General features: G+C 42.7%; 1 protein-coding gene across 7 annotated transcripts in view; it reads left to right on the top strand.

The window, feature by feature from the left end:
- Positions 1 to 18,278, top strand: part of ABCA1 (ATP binding cassette subfamily A member 1) — a 132,385-nt gene that overhangs the window by 12,525 nt on the left and 101,582 nt on the right. For all 7 annotated transcript variants that reach the window (XM_047768083.1, XM_047768084.1, XM_047768079.1 and 4 more), the window contains one exon: positions 8,454 to 8,622. In XM_047768083.1, the coding sequence (XP_047624039.1) occupies positions 8,557 to 8,622 (66 nt within the window). In that variant the 5' untranslated portion in view covers positions 8,454 to 8,556. The remainder of the gene's footprint in view (positions 1 to 8,453; positions 8,623 to 18,278) is intronic.

Here is an 18,278-nt window from a genome sequence, read left to right as displayed (position 1 = left end):
ATTTGTTTACTGAAGTCTTTCTTTGACATTTGCTTTCTGTTTGTTTAGTGGAAATTAGCAGTGGAAGAAGGGCCATCTCTAATATCTCGTCAGAGTTTCTCCATAATTCTACAACGATGAAACAAGGGTACAGGACAGATTTGCTTTCAGAAACCCTGGCTCATGTCAGTTTTACACGTCCTGAGATTGTTTCAGATGGTAGCAACTGTGGAACATTGAGAGTGATCAGCGGATCTTTGGTTCTCCAAATATCAGTGAAATGATGGAAATAGGTTTAAAACTTTTAAATCTTTTTAAAAATAGAATTGTTGACAGCATGAGGAATTATGCTTCTTAGAAGCTTATTCTAGATTTGTACAATATTCATGTACCTTGTCTATCTGTCAGGGTTTTTTTTTTTTTTTTTTTTTAGAGCCACACCCACGGCATATGGAAGTTCCCAGGCTAGGGGTCAAATCGGAGCTGCAGCCAATAGCCGGCACCAGGGCCACAGCAACGCAGGATCTGAGCCACGTCTGCGACCTACGCCACAGCTCACGGCAATGCCAGATCCTTAACCCACTGAGCAAGGCCAGGGATCGACCCGCAACCTCATAGTTCCTAGTCGGATTTGTTTCTGCTGCGCCACGATGGAAACTCCCTACCTTTCAGTTTTTATGTATTCATGCCATAACCCTCCTTTTGAAAATTAGGTATTAGCAAATACCTTTGTTCAGGAAATTAAATATGTATCCCAGGGTGAAAGAAGAATGTATAGTTATCTATACACTTATTGTTACTAATAATCAAGGAAGTACAATACATTTGGTACTTTAAAAAAATTCCCTTGAGTTACAGGGAATTTTACGTACAGTTCTACAGTTAATATTGATAAAATTTATTGGATCTATATATTTTTAAGTAGGTATTGTGATAGCAGAACCTTTCTAGAATGATGGGAATCTTCTAGAATGATAAAAACCTGCTAGAATGATAGAAATCGTTTAGAATGATAGAATGGCTTCCTTTTAACCTTGATCTTTATCTTGGAGGGTTTCTAACATCTTTTTTTTTTCCTCCTTAAACTTGAGTATTAAAATGTTATGGTTTAAATAGGAACATAATTTCAGGGGTTGCTGAGTACTAGCCCATGGCCTTTCTGCAGGCCTCTAAGGGTCTAATGGTGACTAAGGACAGTTTCACTGAATTTGTGGATCTGCAGTGTAGTTGGGGAGTGCAAGGGGATAGAATATAAAGATTGGCATGAATGAACTTGCAGGTAGAGTGCTCAGTGGCATCTGGAGGCCAGAAAGGAAACTGAGGCAGTCAAATTAATTTCAGGCTTAGTAAAGCTGATGGGTCAGCCTGGGAGAGATCACGGGGCAATTCCAAATCCCCCCCTTTCACCATGGCAGCCATACCCTGTCTTCAGTCATGGGTGCAGTGAACCTGTTCCACTGGCTGTCAGTAACCTCACTTTGCCCTGACTCTGGCCACTGGTCTAGAGACAGATGGTCCGAGAGGCAGTTAAAGAATAGTCCTTTTCTAAAGCAAGCGTGCTCTGCCTGGTGGGCTTACAGGTTTCACATCCTCATTCGACAGGATCGTCTACATCCTCTGGAGATGAGATGCATCAGCACCTGTGATTCTTGCTTTTGCATCCACGTTTCACGAAGAGGCCACTGGTTGAATTTTAGTGCCATCATCTTTACAGTTCCTGTGGGATGTAGTCAAGTCCTGTTTTAAATCCACCCCCTGCTTTGTAGGTTACCGGCTAGCTATTTATTGAGATAAGACATCCAGAAACAGTCTCCTCAGGAGAGTGGGTGATAGCCGTTGTCACAGATTTCAGTTTCTATCTCACTTCTGGTAACTATGTGGAGATTTGTGTGCAGAACAAACACTCATATTTATTTATCTGTCTTTTTATTTAAAATTTAGGGAAATAGCTGTCACAAAACCACTGTTTTCAAAGGGTGAAAATCAGTTGCTGACTGCATATTCTGGGTATATGAACTATGTGGGTAGAATTCATAGAAATGTGTTCAGAATAACAAACATAATTGTGTAGGAGGAATATAGTAGTGGGAAAGTGGGAACAGTCGTTGACAGAATTATTTCTCAAGAAACCTAAGGGCCCGCTGTAACTCTTGAGGGTGAGTCTGGGCAAGCCACTTGCTTTGGGGGGCCCTTTTCTCTCTAAGTTTGGGGTGTGGTGAGTGCAGGTCTTCAAAGCTGCAATGAACTCTTTCTATCAGCCAGAAGATGGCCTTGTACAAGGTTGTCCTCTTTTGCCAAGAAGGGCCAACCTCTCTGCTCCAATGAGAAATGGTGGTTGTGTGTACCCTACCACCACACAAGGAGTAGGGCCTGTCCTTTCTGGAAGTGGCCCCAGATAAGGGCTTGAATCCCACCTTTAGATGGAAGCCCAGCCTCAGAGTGTCCTTGCAGGAAGGAAAAAGACCAACCAACCCTTTGTTACGGTACAAACTGTGAGTTTCTGGTAGCAGCGCAAACATTTGTTGTTTTTTCCTTACTGCAGTTCCATAGGTAGGGTTAATGCTTTACAAGGGTAGAAGGCAGTTTGGGAAGTAGTTCCTGGTTTCCTTTTGACCTCATCATGTGGGGAAAAAACCCTCTCACCTTATCTTTTTAGTTTGTCTTCCTCTTCCTTTCCCCTCCTTTCTTTTTAAAATTTCTTACCTCTCTTTGAAATTTACATGTGACGGTCAAAGGGGCCAAATGCTTTAGTGAGGAAGAGGGTTGGGGGCAGTGGGGGCAATATTGATTGGGCTGGTTGTTTCTCCCTTGGCACCAGGTGGGAACCTGTATTTTTTCTTTTGCCAGCATCACTGACTCTTTGGCATTTAAGGTTTTGGTTTAGGGAACAGTTAGAAGAACTCACAATCCCAGGTGTCACCTGGTGACCTTTTTGCCAGTGGCATATGGCCCACTCTCATTAAACTTTCTAAAGAAGGGAGTTCCCCACCCCTATTACTTTCTGCTCCTTATTCTGCTTTATTTTTCTTCACTACTGCTATTAGCCACTGCCTTAACAACACACTATTGTTTGTCTGTGTTCCATCTCCTTGTTAGAATAGAAGTTCCATGAGAGCAGGTACTTGGCCTCTTTTGTCCATGGCTGAATCTCCATTCTCTAGAGCAGCACCTTTGCGTCATAGGCACTCAGCAAATATTTGCTGTGGTTAATGGGAGCCTTGCAGAGTTAAGGCTGCAGTTGTTTGTGGAGTGATCAGGGGTGAAGATTTTATTCACTGTTTACCTTCCTAGAGAATCACATTATAATCAGTCTTTTCATGATGCAGTTCTTAGGTCTTCCAAGGAGTGGTTTTTTTTTTTTTTTTTTGTCTTTTTGCCATTTCTTGGGCCGCTCCCGTGGCATATGAAGGTTCCCAGGCTAGGGGTTGAATCAGAGCTGTAGCCGCCGGCCTACGCCAGAGCCACAGCGATCTGAGCCGCGTCTGTGACCTATACCACAGCTCACAGCAACTTGGGATCCTTAACCCACTGAGCAAGGCCAGGGATCGAACCCACAACTTCATGGTTCCTAGTCAGATTCGTTAACCACTGAGCCACATCGGGAACTCCTTCCAAGGGGTGTTTTAACTTGTGGAGTATTTTTTTTTTTTTTAAGTATCACCCGTGGCATGTGGAAATTCCCAGGCCAGGGATCAAACCCATGCCACAGCAGTGACCTAAGCTACCACAGTCACAACACCATATCTTCCATCTGCAGATGCACCAGGGAACTCCTAGAGTATGTTAATTATTATCGTAGAGCACAAATTTTCTTTGAGGGAGGAGGTCAATTTATTAATGTATAATTTACATACAGTTAAATTTAGTCTTTTATGTGTACAGTTTGATGAGCTTTGATAAATGTGAATAGTTGTATAACCACTACCACAGTCATGATGTGGAATATTTCCGTCATTCAATGCTCTTTCCAGGCCGTCTTCCCCCAGCCAATGGCAACCACTGATCTGATTTCTCTACCCATCGTTTCACCTTTCCAGAATGTCATAGGAATAGACTTATACAATGTGTAATATTTTCTGTTTGGCTTATTTCTCTTAGCATAAGCCTTTTTAGATTTACCAATGCTGTTGCCTCTATTCATAGTGTTGTCCTTTTTTTATTTCTGAGTAGTATTCCATTTTAATTTATCCACTAGTTGATGGACATTTGGATTGCTGCCAGTTTGGGCTATTCTGTATAAGACTGCTGTAGACATTCACAAACAAATCTCTGTGTGAACATATGCTTTCACTTCTTTTGGGACAGGATGGATGGGCTCCATCGTAAGTTTGTACGTAACATTAGAAGAAACTGCCAGAGTGTTTTACAAAGTAGCCGTTCCATTTTTCATTCCCACAAGCAGTGTATGAGAACTCCAGTGGCTCCACATACTAATGCTTTTTAGTTTAAAATTTTTTAGTACTTCTGGAGAGTATATAGGGGTATCCCATTGCGGTTTTAGCTTGCATTTCTCAGCAACTAATGATCTTTGCTTATTTGAGAAGGCCGGGGTTTAGCAGGTTGTGGTGTTCTCTAGATAATTTTAGAATATCAGTGACATTTGATGTAAAAGCGTCTTTAAAAAATTGGCCAACTGTTTGAAGAGTCGTTTCGGTGAGGTCACACTATACAGAAAAGCTGAGAGTATGGAAGGAATGTTAAATTTTGGTAAAGAGTGGTCCACCTGGGTGATGATGCAGAGACCTGGAGAGGGTGCACCCAAGGACTTGCTGTGAAGGGGGTGGAGAGCAGGTGCCATGGCTTCTCTGGCTTTGGGAGGGCCTGCTCCATCCTTAGCCAAACCTGGTATTTGTGGGAAGCAGACCTAGATTCAATGACATTTTCCCGGATGTCCCAGGAGTCACCTGGGAAGCTCAGCAGCCCTTGTGGTCGTCCCAAGTGTGTAGTGAACACAGAGCCCCCTCACTGGGGACAATTTGCTTGAATTGGTTAATCAAGCTTGAGAAATCAGTTACCACACCACCCCTCCATTCTGAAACCCTATTTCTTATGTCCAACTCACAGTTAATTAATTAAGCAAATATTCCCTGAGGGCTTACTCCATGCCTGCTACTGTTTTGTATGCTGTGGAAAACTGCCTTGAAGAAACAGGAGTGGTTCCGCAGGCTCAGTGTGGCAGGAACGATGCGGTGGAAACCAGAGGCTGCCCTGGGTGCGCCAAGCAGAGGCTCCTCACCAATGTCAGTGCAGGGAAGGTGGTCGGGACAGGGTCCTGAGGTTGAGAAAGAGTTGGCCATTCTGACAGTGCTGGCAGCAGGGGTTTTAGGACCAGGAGCACCCAGGAGGCCCAGTGCTAGAAGAGAGAACAGCCCATTCAGAGCCCAAGAGTAGTTTTCTGGGCCCTGGTTTAGGAGGTAGGAAGTGGTGGAGTCTTGGAGGAGACCAGCAAAACCGAGGTGAGGACTGGACTTTATCTTCAGGGCAGTCAGATGCTGGCCCAGGGTTTTAAGTGGGGGAGTGACATATTTGGATCTTTGGTTTAGTGGAATAACTTTGGTTGCCCTGTGATAAATGGGGGAGGGGGAGAAGCAGGGAGCCCAGTGAAGGGGCTGGTGTGGTCACCCAGGAACCAGAAGAGAGTGGCTTGTTGACTGGCCATGGTTGTGAAGTAGGACCCTTTCCAGCCAGTAACTGGAAATGTGCACGGGGGCAGAAGTGTGTGTGCTACTAGCTTGGAAACATTGAGAAATTTAGTACAGAATACGGCCTTCTTTTTGTTTTGGTTTGTTTGTTCAATTCCTTGGACAACTGATATAGAAATGTCCCATTGGCTTTAGTTACCTGAGCGGAGGAATTCGGGTATTGCCAAACTCTCCTCTTTGGGTGAAATTGCTCCCAGCAATGGTTACTGTGTCCTGAGGTAGGAGGAAGGGTCAGGCAGGGGCCTGGGGCTGTGCCAGGGTTGGTGGGGCTGGAAGCCTGCCTGTTTGCACCCAGTGAAGCCTGAGCAGGACCCTCTACTGCTGCCCTGGGCTACTTGCTAACTCATCTGCACATCTCCTGGAGGGTCTCCTGGGCTAGGATCCATGTCTGGAGGCCCAGAAACTCTGCTTTAGGAAGATACTCTCCCAAAAGCCTTCTCCTGGCCTTTCTCTTCTTGTGAACATCTTATAGAGGTGTGTCTTGTTTCTTCTGGGGTTCTCCATTCGAATTTAGGTGATTTGATGTCCTGGTTTGGGCCTGGGGGTCTCGAGATCTCTAACATTAGGCCATACTGGTTTCATTCTTCCTCCTCTGCCTCTCCTACCTTGCTGGAAACCCCCGAGGGATTTGCTAGAGATAATGGAGTAGAAAAGAGTGTTTGGACAGGATATAAAACTGTTTCTCCGTTCGAGGGAACCGATAGATCAGAGAAAGAAAAGTGGGGAGAAGGGAACTCATTTCTTTGGCACTAACAGGGTGCCATGTACTTTGTTGGGGACTTGTTTATATTATCTTGTTAGATCCGTTAAATCATGCACGGTAGGTGTTTTCACCCCATTTTATAATGAGGAAATTGATGCTCAGAGAGCATAAAGCTTTGGCCAAGGGCAGATAATTGGGAAGCTGGGCCTAGTTCCCATCTAGGCTCTCTCTCTGCTAAGTTAATTTTCCTTTTTTAATTACAAACTTGTGTTCCAACCTTCTCATTGTTACCTTGGGGATCTGAAAAGATTCTTACAGCTTCTAAATCAACTAAGTGATTCCTGGAGAGCAGCTTTTGCATGAGAAAAATCTAGCTAATTATTTATCACAGTGTTTCTGGAGTGCAAGCCCTGTCCCAGACCATTTTGAGAATAATTTGGGATTACAAGCATGTGTCTCACAATCGAATTCTGGCTCTCAGCACTTGGAGGCCAATTGCTGTCTTTAAACAACAAGTTGTAGATGGACACAGCGCTGCCCGTTTAACTATTCTTCTATTTGGAGTGAGAATTTGGGGGAAGGGGGCTGCGTCCATCTAAAGGTTTGCTGAACAAATGACAAAAGAAATAGGTCCTAAGGCTTGACTGTGTCAGAGGAATTCCTGATTTGTTGGCTTGTCAATGCATGGATTAAAATCCATAGTAGTAGAATCAGTCCTTCTTCTTAGACAGGGCAGGCTCCCTCCATCCTCTTTGCTCCTGTAGGAGTTTTAATCCACGTCCTTGTGGGGTGGGGGCCATGAGGGTACAATCCTGCTAGGGGTTGACCTTTGTATCGAGGTTTGATTTGGACTCACAGACTTTTAGTCCAGAACTTGGTTTCATGTCCACAAGTGCTCACTACATTCATTGCTCTTTCTGCTGCTTGTTCCTCATGCCTGGTATCCCACCCCCACCTCTACTCCACCAGAGGCCACCATGATTAAATGAGCCATTCTAGAGGTGAAGCTAGTTTCTGGTTTCTGCTAAAGGTTCATGACTGTGAAGTGGCAGCAGCTTTAACCTGTATATCCCTCCCTTCTTCCGGTTTTCATTTTCTGCCCTCTTCCACCTTTATTTTTATTATGATGACTTAAGATTATTCCAGCAGTAAATGACAGCCATTGTTGAAGGGGCAGCCGGGACATACAGAAGGTTGTATCCCCAGTTTATGAGAACCTTGCCTCCCCCCAGCCTGGCAAAACAGTCTCCAAAGGAGGCCCCTGTTACACCTGACAAGGAGTAGCCGGGGCCCTGTGCGCAGGTGCAAGTGGAGCAAGCCAGAAGCGTGCATGTATCCGGACAGTGGGAGCTTGTCAGTTTCACAGGAGATGCTCTCCATCTGCCTCAGCTGCCTTGTTTCTCCGCAGGATATTGTTTTCTTTCCACACAGACACACAGCACCAGGCTTGTCCTCATCACCTGGGAGCCAGGTGTCCGTGGCATTTCCTTGGTGTTTACTCACAGTCGTCTAAGACCTCCTGTGGCTTTCCAGATTCAGAAACTGCTTTATCAACAGTGTCATTTATCCCTGGAAAAGCTCAACTTTGTGGCCAGGTGAAAATGTAGTCTCTGGCAAATTTCAAGGAATACTAAGTCACTCCAGGTTGGAGGCAAAGTTTGTAAATGCTGCTGACATCTTCTGAGAGGGGAGGCATTTTCTTAGAGGAAGGAGGCAGGTCTCTGGGATTCCAAGTGCCTTTCGAAACCTCAGTGTTTTGCCCACCTAAGGTTGCTTGCCTAGGTCTGCTTTCTTGAGGGCATTTTTCATTCCCAAATGATCACAGTAGTGGAGCTCAAATGATTCGGATTATAACGACTCACTCCCAGTCTGCTTCCAGAAAACCTCCAGAATCCCTGTCTACTAGACCCCAGGGTTGGAAGTGAGGGACTTGTGCCTTATGGAGAAGCCATCATAAAGCAGACCTGGGTGTTGAGAGCTCAGGTGAGAGGGCTGAGCAACAGCTTTCACCGGAGTGTAGCTTTGCAGCAAAAACTGACAGCACTCTCCCTTGTTGCTTTATCTTTCAGTTAATGACCAGCCACAGCGCCCCTGCTTGAGCTCTGGCCACTTCCTCCACGGGGCTCCCGAGCGGAGCCACACGCAGGCTGCTGTGGTGCCAGCTGAGGTAACATGGCTTATTGGACTCAACTGAGGTTACTGCTGTGGAAGAACCTCACTTTCAGAAGAAGACAAACAGTAAGCCTGGGGTTCTTTGGGATTCTCTGTGCTTCCTGACTTTGAGTTGCAGGCTGGAGGAGGGGGGAAAGGGGAGTCTTCTTGATTTTCTTAAAGCAATGGTTTGAATCTGGCCCCAGTGGACACAGGACTGTGTGTGGGGTCCTGATCCAGCCCCATTGCCTATCATAGGGGGCAGATTTGCACCCAGACAGAAATGACAGCTTTGGTTTGTGCTAGCGCCCAGGCCTGAGTTCTGAATTCCAGAATCTGGCACAGAATTGCCCCTGGGCCATCTTACTCTTCCTTTCGCTGCAGCCGTGGGGGCTCCCAGGCTCTCCGAGAGCACTAATTGTTTGCCCGGTGAGTGGGAAGGAAGTGAGTGTGTGGCCCAGATATCTTAGTGTCAGTGTGGACCCTCTCCTTTTAGCTTTGACTGCAAGCCTAGAGGAATATAAAACAGATTTGTAGTATTTCTGAGGAGGGGTCTAAGCTGTTAACTTCTGGATGGGACAACAATCCTTCCAGTAATCCTGAGGTCATCTTTAATGCTCAGGTGGATGGTATTTGCCATGAGAGGGTAAAGGTTATAGGGCCGGGTGATCTTCCCTCAGCTCCAACATCAGCTCTCTGCTTCTCCCTCTCTGAATACTCCTAGAGAGCTCGTCTGGCCTCCTGGGTTTAACTGCACCTCTTTGAACTTGGCTTCTAAGTTTCTGTTCCCTGCCCAGCCCTGTTTGCTGAATTCTAAGCCTACACCCACATTTAGCTGTCCTCATGAATCTTAACACATCTGTAACCAAAATGATCATCTTTCTTAGACTCAAAGAACTATAAGGGTTCTTGAAGATAATTTCATTCAGTGTTTCTGAAACTAGACTAATGCTTGGCCCTTCTTTAAAAGAACAAAAATATCAAGGTCCCTTTATGGTCACTAAATTTATTTTTTATTGTAATGTTAATTATGTATACATGTGAAACTAGATATAAACTCCTTATTCTTATAGGCTGTTATACAGCCATATGACCCATACTAACTTACATGTTAAAAGCAAACAAAATTGCCAAACCAATACAGTTCAGATTAACACTGTTAATGTAGTAAGACAGCTGACACTGTGTAGCTAAAGCTGTATTATAGGTAGCAATGTGACTATAGTAGCAAATGCTCATTCGTTTGAGTTTGGACAGCCTATATTACTATGTGCTAATGATTCAATTTTCCAATCATTTTTTCCAGTGACCTTCATTTGATATCATTTGGTCCAATCTGATCATTCACAAATAGCATCTGCATCGGCGCCTTTCTCATTAGTCTGCCACAATTATATTGATGCTAACACAATCACAAACACAGATATTAACCTAGGCTTGAAGTCTTGTGCCAGGACTTGGGTATAAAGTAGGCATTCAGAAGTTTCTGTCGTGGCTTAGGGGTAATGAACCCGACTAGTATCCATGAAGACATGGGTTCGATCCCTGGCCTCGATCAGTGAGTTAAGGATCTGGCTTTGCTGTGAGCTGTGGTGTAGGTTGCAGGCGTGGATTGGATCTGGTATTGGTATGGCTGTGGTGTAGGCTGGCACCTGCGGCTCTGATTGATTTGACCCCTAGCCTGGGAACTTTCATATGCCACAGGTGCGGCCCTAAAAAGACTAAAATAAAATAAAATAAAATGTAAGCATTCAGAAAATCCAGATATGTTCACATTTGTTTAGATGATTATTGAAATGAATGAAAACACAAAATACTAAAAATCCTTACAGAGAACTCATATATAATCCTTTATATATGTATATATATATATATATATATATATATACACACACACACACACACACACACACACACACACATATATACACATACATACTAGTTTGAGAAACACTTTTTCAGTCCATCATATTACAGATAGGGAGCTGAATCCCAAGGTCACTAGTGAGAAAGTAGGAACTAGAATCTACATATTCTACCTGTCTTGGTAATAATAATAATAGTAAAATAAAATATTATATAATATATAGTATAATAAAAGCAAACAACTTAGAATGACTTTCCATGTCCTAGGCACTAAAAGTGGGTTGTTAACTGGGCTAATCCCTTTAAGATCCACAAACAACTCTTATTTCCTTGTTTTATAACTGGGGAACTTAAAGCACTGAGAGAGTTTAAGTCATTTGTCTGAAGTCTACACTGCTAGTCAGGAGCACTGGTAGGGTTTATTTTATTTTATTTTATTTTTAACAAATGGCTGCACCTGCGGCATATGAAAGTTCCTGAGGCAGGGGTTGAGTCACAGCCACTGTAGAAGCAACGCTGTGTGGTTATGTTGTGAGCCACAAGGGAAGTCCACGTGTAGGGTTTAAATAGAAATAATTTGACTCTAGAATTGGTAAATAATTTAAACCACTGGGTCACATTGCTCTTCAGTGGTATCATTAAAGTTTTTGATCTCTGTCTTGCCTTTGCCCCAACCTCCCATGGCTATTTCCAGGTCCTGGTGTTCCCCAAGATTTAAAAGTTCATCTCCTAATCTCATTTCTTAGCTGCTGTGTGGTCCAGGTCCCGTGCCTCTTTTCATGGTGGCAGTAGCCCATGTCATGGGAAACTGCCTCTGTTGTGCTATGTCCATTAGCCAGTGAGTACCGGAAAGAACTATAACACCTTATGATACAAGATCTAAAGGGTAGTCCAACCCAAACCTGTCATTTTACAGATAAGAACACTGAGGCTCAAAGCAGGGAAGGGATTTCCCCAAGGTCAACCAAGAAATCAGGAGTACAGGGTTCAAAAGAAGGACTTGGGATTGGACCATCCAGACTCCACCAATCTCTACTAGCCCTGTTGCTCTTGCTTAGTATTGCTTATCTGTTTAAAAAGAGTTAAGATTAGAGAGATAGGCAGGCTTAGTCAAAAGACAATTTTTGGCCTCATAGCAGAGTTCTTATTGAAGGAGGAAGGAGGGACACAACATCCTGACACAAAAGGGCTTTTCTAGATGATATACCTCCTGCCTGCTAGCTTTTGCTCCTTATCTCCCTTCCTGATTCCTACAGGAAGTGTATTTTGCTGAACCAGAAATTAAGGTGGTTTATTTCAGGTTGCAGATGCTTAGACGGTCAGAGCTGGAAAGATCTGGCCTGCCCCTTGTGCAGCTGATGGGACAGGGGTCCAGGGTAGGTCAGTTGTGTCAGTAGCACCACAACCAATTTCCTGGTGTCTCTGAGGGCATAGGCCCTTTTTAGCAAGCTTTCCTTTATCTGCACAAAAGGTTTAATGCCTAGGGATCTGATGTGCTGGCTATAGCTACTTCTTGACCCACCTGGCTTGGATCTCTAGATACATTGTTTAAACAATGGATCCTGTTTAGGGTTTTGGTACCACTTTGTTAGCTCACATAGTCAGAACCGGCCTTGCACACTAGATAGGGGAAGAAGTTAGCAGCTCCAAGATAGTTCTGGCCCACAGTGTATGGAAAACTATTGCTCAGTTCCCTCCTTCTGAGGTCCTAGATGTACACACTTGGCCCCAGAGCCTGGCATATGGCTTCATACATATTTCCTGACAAGGGTTAAATGTGTTAAGTGAGCCATGAGTTGGCAGATCTCAGGGAGGCTCCCCTGCTACAGAGGCCTTGTGTGCAAGAAGATAGGAATATGTAAAACCTGGGTGCCATGCAGTACACCCCAGAGCAACCACATTGGAAGGTGTCTGTTTGCCCTTTTACCCTGTGTCCTCATTTGCCAGTGAATCCTGGGGACCTCTTTCTTGTGCCCTCATTGTGCAGACTCATAGGGACCGTCAGCCAGGAGTAGCTTTCCGCTGTTGCTGTTGGGCAAAGAATACATTGGAATTGAATTGCATAAGTTAGGTGCAAAGGTCAGTTTGGGTCCAAAGTAACGGTTAACTTGTGTGGGTGGCAGTGACTGAGCACAAACAGGGCTCGGGACAGGAAGGGCGAGGGGCTTCAGAATTCTCAGGATCCTCATCTGGTTTTAGGCTGAGCCAGAGGCCAAGGTCCCCATGGAACAGATGGGACAGAGTACAGCCGTATGCCTTTCCTATTAATGTTCTCACTTAGGTCTTTCTAGCCATGTGGCTGGGAAAATAGATAATTCTAGTTTTTGCATATATTAGAGTATCAATATTTGGGCATTGTTTAATGACAAGGAATAAGCTATCAAACAGATTAAAATGAAGATTCCTCATTTAAGAGCCACCAGAGAGTTTTACAGCATAGATGGAAACTTTCTGCATCCCTTCCCAATTTCCAGTTTCATAATACATTTCTCCCCTGTACTTAGTCCTTGCCTGGTAGTGCTGGTTCAAATCCAGATAAGAGTTATAATTATTATTATCTAATTCTAATTCAGTTCTAATTCCAGCTGAGCCATTGTATATCTCAATGGCTTAGGGAAACTCATTTTTCCTGAGTTTCAGTTGGCCCATCTATGGAATGAGGAAAGTCATTTAATGTTTCCTTTGCATAGATACTTCTTGGGTATCTGCTGCATATGGGACAGTGAGCTGGGGATGCAGTGGTGAAGTAGACAGGCAGGATCCCTGGCCTAATTAGTGCTTACGGTTCAGCTAGGGAAGCAGAGATGAAGCACATTATCACATAAGTAGAAATGTAACCAACTCTGGTAAGTGCTATGAAGGGAAAAGACCAAACTGTCCAGTGTTAGTTACTACCAGGCTGTGGATAGGGACTTACTTTGGGATGGAAGGTCATGATGTTTAAGTTGAGAGTCTTGAAGTTCAAGCAGCAGTTAGCCAGGGGAAGAACAGGAGCTTGGCCATCAGGAACAATGGATTCCAGGCAGAGAGACAGAGGGTGTGAAGGTCATGGGCCCAATGCATGTTCTGGAGTCAAGGAAGAGGAAAGCCAGTGGCACTGACTAAAGAATGGCTGGAGTCAGCAGGGCCAGACCATGTCGCCATGGCTGCAGAAAGGCAGTTGAATTTTATTTTAGATGCAAAAGTAGCCCCGGAGGTAGATGGGTCATGATGATAGGGTCAGATAGTGTGGTCACTGGCACTGATAGGCTAAGGGGACAGTTAAATTATTACGTATATATGTGCCATTTTGTGCTGTTTTTCTCTTTCATTTAACATCATTTGGTATTTATATTCCCATATTTCCAAATAATGTGTATAATAATGATTCTTGATGTGTAGGCTGTGTTTTGTACTTTTGAAAGTACTTTTATGTCCATTATCATCTTGATTTTCACAGCAGTTCTGAGAGGTATGAATTACAACATCTGTTTTGCAGGTGAAGAAAGTGTTGTAAGTCAGTAAATTAGTAAGAGGAGGGGCTGGATCTTTGGGCCCCAAATCTGCCGTGGGATAATGCCGTTGACACAGTAATCCGTTAGTGCCATTTTCATTTTATAAGTTCATACCCTATTGCCAACATTCAGATGTTTCCCATGTTTGCTAACTAAAGTACTTATAAACATTTTATACACATAGCCCTTTCTTATTTTTGTATTATTTCCTTAGGCCAAATCTCAGGAGTATAATTCCTCAGTCAAAGGGAAACGGCCTTTGACATATATGGTCAGATGTCCTTCCAAAGGTTCAAACCAATTTAAGAATCCACCTGCATGAGGCTTTACAATTCTGGGAGGGCAGGCCTGGTCTTCAGATTTATTGTTGCCTCCAGCATTTCTCTGATTGGATCATTCACATTTCACTTTAATTTGTCCACACCCAATTGAGGTATATGTTGAAAAGTATTTTTTAATTGTGATGCTGATAAAGCCTAGAATGTGCTCTTGCGTTGGCAAACATCCTGATGACTTGGGGCAGCTCATCTCATGGTGACTTTTTTTTTTACCTCTGGAATAGTCTTTCATATTTTCATCTGTTTCTTTTCTCCACTGAATCTTGCTATCTTAGCAAGTTCTAAAAAGTAGTCTAGCACTCTTTTAATGACCCAGGAACTTTGCGTAGTTTCTGGAGACGTTTTTTGGTTGTTACATTTTTGGTTGGTTGGCAGAGGTGGTGGGTGTTGTTGGTATCTAGTGGGTAGAGGCCAGGGATGGAGTTGACATCCTGCCATTCACAGGAGAGCCCCTTACTATGATCATCTGGCTCCGAATGTCAGTAGTGCTGTTGAGAAAAAAACCTGCTCTAGAAATGCTTGCTCATATGATCCCCATGTTGTTGCTAAGGAAAACAAGGTGGAACGTCCCCACAGAAGCTCAATGTAGGACTTTACTTAAACATCAGAATTTTTTATTTTATTTTTTAAAAAGTTTCATTGGAGTATAGTTGACTTACAATATGTTCATTTCAGGTGTACAGCAAAGTGAATCAGTTTTACATATATTCCTTTGTTCTCAGATAAGTTTCCCATTTAGGTTATTACAGACTACTGAATAGGTTTCCCTGTGCTATACGGTAAGTCCTTGTTAGTTATCTATTTATATATAGTGGTGTTAATCCTAAACTCCTAATAAAAAATGATACAAAAAGCCTCATTTACAAAACAGAAACAGACTCACAGATTTCAAAAATCAAATTTATGGTTACCAAAGGGGAATCATGGTAGGGTGAGGGTGGGGATAAATCAAAATTTTTATTTTAATACTCAACTTAAAGGAAGGCTTCTGAGTTTCTGACTTTGGTGTGAAACCCCTTTTGAAAACAGTGTTTCTCTCCATCTCCTCTACCTCATAGCGGGGACAGGTGTGGAGGTAGGTGGGTAAGTAACAGAGTAAGATTTAGGAGAGTTTTCTAGTTATCTATAGGAGCGTATAGCAGTAGAGCATCAGTCTTATTTCCAAGCTATTTATGAGCGCCTATTTGAAGGAGAAGTGCTGAGCTTAGAGATGGCAGAGAAATCTGATTTTGATAACAAGTGGAGCCAGAATGGCATTCCTGGCAGAAGTCATATTATATTTCTAGCGAGAGGCTCTTAGACCATCTCCCTGAGATTGTAAGACAAATTCTATGTTCAATGACAGAAATAATTTTAGAGGTTCAGAGTAAAAGTGCATGAGTTGAATTGTATCTCTCATGAGTTCTTTGGTTTGGGTGCTGTCTCTTGGAAACAGTGTCTCTTCATTCATTCAGATATGTTAGTGTCTCAGCCCAGTGAGACTTATAAGGATTAAGAATCTAGATGCTTTGGTAATAGGGCAGGGGTATAAAGAGGTTGAGGTGCATAGTGGCTAAGAATGAGGGCCATTGAGTTGCACTGACTTTGAATTCTTCCTCCGTCATTTACCAAGCTTGCATACTTGGGCAAATTATTAACTCTTTGAGCCTCAGTTTCTTCATCTGTAAAATGGGTATTATAATGGCACTAACAGGATTATCTGAAGATTAAATGAGTTTATGTAAAGCACTTAGAACATGGATACATGGTAAGATCTATGTAAGTGTTAGCCATCATTATTACTGTCAGCCTTTTTCTTACTTCTTTCCCTGATCTGCTTACACCCACTGGCTTCAGTTGCTGAACATGATTTACAAGATTTTCTTTGTGCTCTTTGCTATCAGTGTCATGGGAAAGATCCATTCATTTTTTTTTTTCAATCAACCAGTATATTTTGAGCATCTGCTGCCCTAGGTGTGGGGCTGTTGAGATGTCCTAGATGTGGGGTCCTAGATGTGGGGCTGTTGGGATGTCCAGGAACATAAGGCTTGATTCATTGGGTCAGATTAGTGCCCAGGAGAGCTGGTGCGTGCTAGCTTCCTCTTAAGTGGCTGTCTTTAAAGACCACTTAAGTGTGATGGGTGCGAGAGCACGCAGGGGTCAGTAGATCTGGGCTCAAACTCTGGTGCACTCTTGTGCAGGCTCAGAACCCGTCCAAATCTTAGTTGATTCACTGTCTAACGATACCACTTCCCTCACAGAGTTATTGTGAAAGTTAAATATTAAAGATGAGATATATATAAATCCCTGGTACACAGTAGATGCTCAGTATTGGTTGTAACTATTATAAATGCATAGGCTGTGAGCTCAGCTTACCTCTGTGGAACCTGTTGATATTTTTTGACTGTGCCACTTAGTGGGGTCATTTCCCACCTGGGCCACTTGGGCAGAACTAGCCGCTAATCCCAACCCAACCCCTTACCATCTCTGTGACTTAGCCTTCCTTGAGTCTTTAGCCTTGCCACATTTAAAATGGAGACAATAATGGTTCCTATGTCTCAAGGCTGTAGGGAGGATTAAATGAAATAATCCATATACAATGTGCCTGCTACACATTGGACTCTAAGTAAATAAATGGTAGCTACTGTTTATCCCCAAAGTACACATGGTAGCTTCAGAGCTTCAAGGCTGATGACTGTCTTACTCATGCTCTTCATTTAATTTTGTTTTTGTTTTGAATTCATTATTCTTTTCTGAATTCATTCACAGTTAAACCATTTTATAAAGGTCTTACTCCCATCTGTTAATATTTGTAAGTGATTTTATTTAGCTGTAAGCTTGAAATGCATACAATTCTGTGTTCTGCTTTTTTTCACTTAGTATTATATGGTTACTAATGTCTGTGTTTCATAAACATTGTGGTAATACTGCATAATGTATTGTTGAGTAGAGTGCCATAATTTAATCATTGCCCTATTGCTGTGCAATTAAGTTGTTTCCAATATTTTGCAATTATAGTGTTTGAATGAATAACTTCATGAATATAGCTTTTTGATATTTTAAATTTAGTTTTGTGGGATGAAATCCTAGGACTATTCTTTGGTCAAAGGGGATAAACATATCTTTTGAATACATATGGCCCAATTGCTTTCCCAAAGGGCTCGACTGACTGACATTTCCATCGTTATTATTTTATAAACTCCACTTCATTCTCTTACTCAAAACACATTTTTAAAGCCCTTATCCTGCAGCAGGCTTAGTGAGAAGAAAGCGACACCCGGGGAAGAAGCTTCTATATTAAGAGGTCCCTGCTGTGCCAAGTGCTGATGGAGGCCCAGTACCTGGGGATCCTGAGGAGGAGGGCTTCCAGCTCATCTAGTAGAGAAGGCTGAATGTCATTTGAAAGCTTGGAGATTTCACTGTGCATTGCCTCTGTGGGATTACTTATAGAAATATTTAGCAAGACCAGCCCCATCTTTGGTCTTGGAGACCCCCCAGTGATGGCATTCTTTCTTCCAAGTATCTTTTTTTTTTTTTTTCCTGGTGTGCTATCTATAGCAAATTATTCTTTCTAGTTATACGATAACAGTGTTTTTTTTTTTTTTTTGTTCTATTAAAGAAGAAATACATGCTCATGGAAAATTTAGAAAACATGGGGAAGTATTTTAAAAATCACCCACGTTCTTATCAACCCTAGGACATCCACTATTCTCACCCATTTATTTCCTTCTGAAAAAAAAAAAAAGATTTAGAAAAGAGTTTAATGTAGAACCATATCAGAGGTCTTTGGAATTTAAAATACCCCAAATCCAACAACAAGTAATAAACAAACAAAAACTCCAAAACCAACCTGAAGCACCAGCAGAAAGGTTTAATTAATTCTGAGCTAGTCACAGTGTGGTTTATCAAGTGGCCATTAAAGTCTGTATTTTAAGAGAATATTTCATGTCATGGGTAACACTCCCAGTACGATTTCCAATGAAAAAGCAAAATATAAAATTACTTATGCTGTATAATCTTCATTTTTTAAGGGAAAAATAGGTATGAATAGAAAAAAAGCCCAAAG

This window comes from Phacochoerus africanus, chromosome 2, assembly GCF_016906955.1.
Source record: "Phacochoerus africanus isolate WHEZ1 chromosome 2, ROS_Pafr_v1, whole genome shotgun sequence".
NCBI classification, from domain to species: Eukaryota; Metazoa; Chordata; class Mammalia; order Artiodactyla; family Suidae; genus Phacochoerus; species Phacochoerus africanus.
This window is presented reverse-complemented; position numbering and strand designations above follow the sequence as displayed.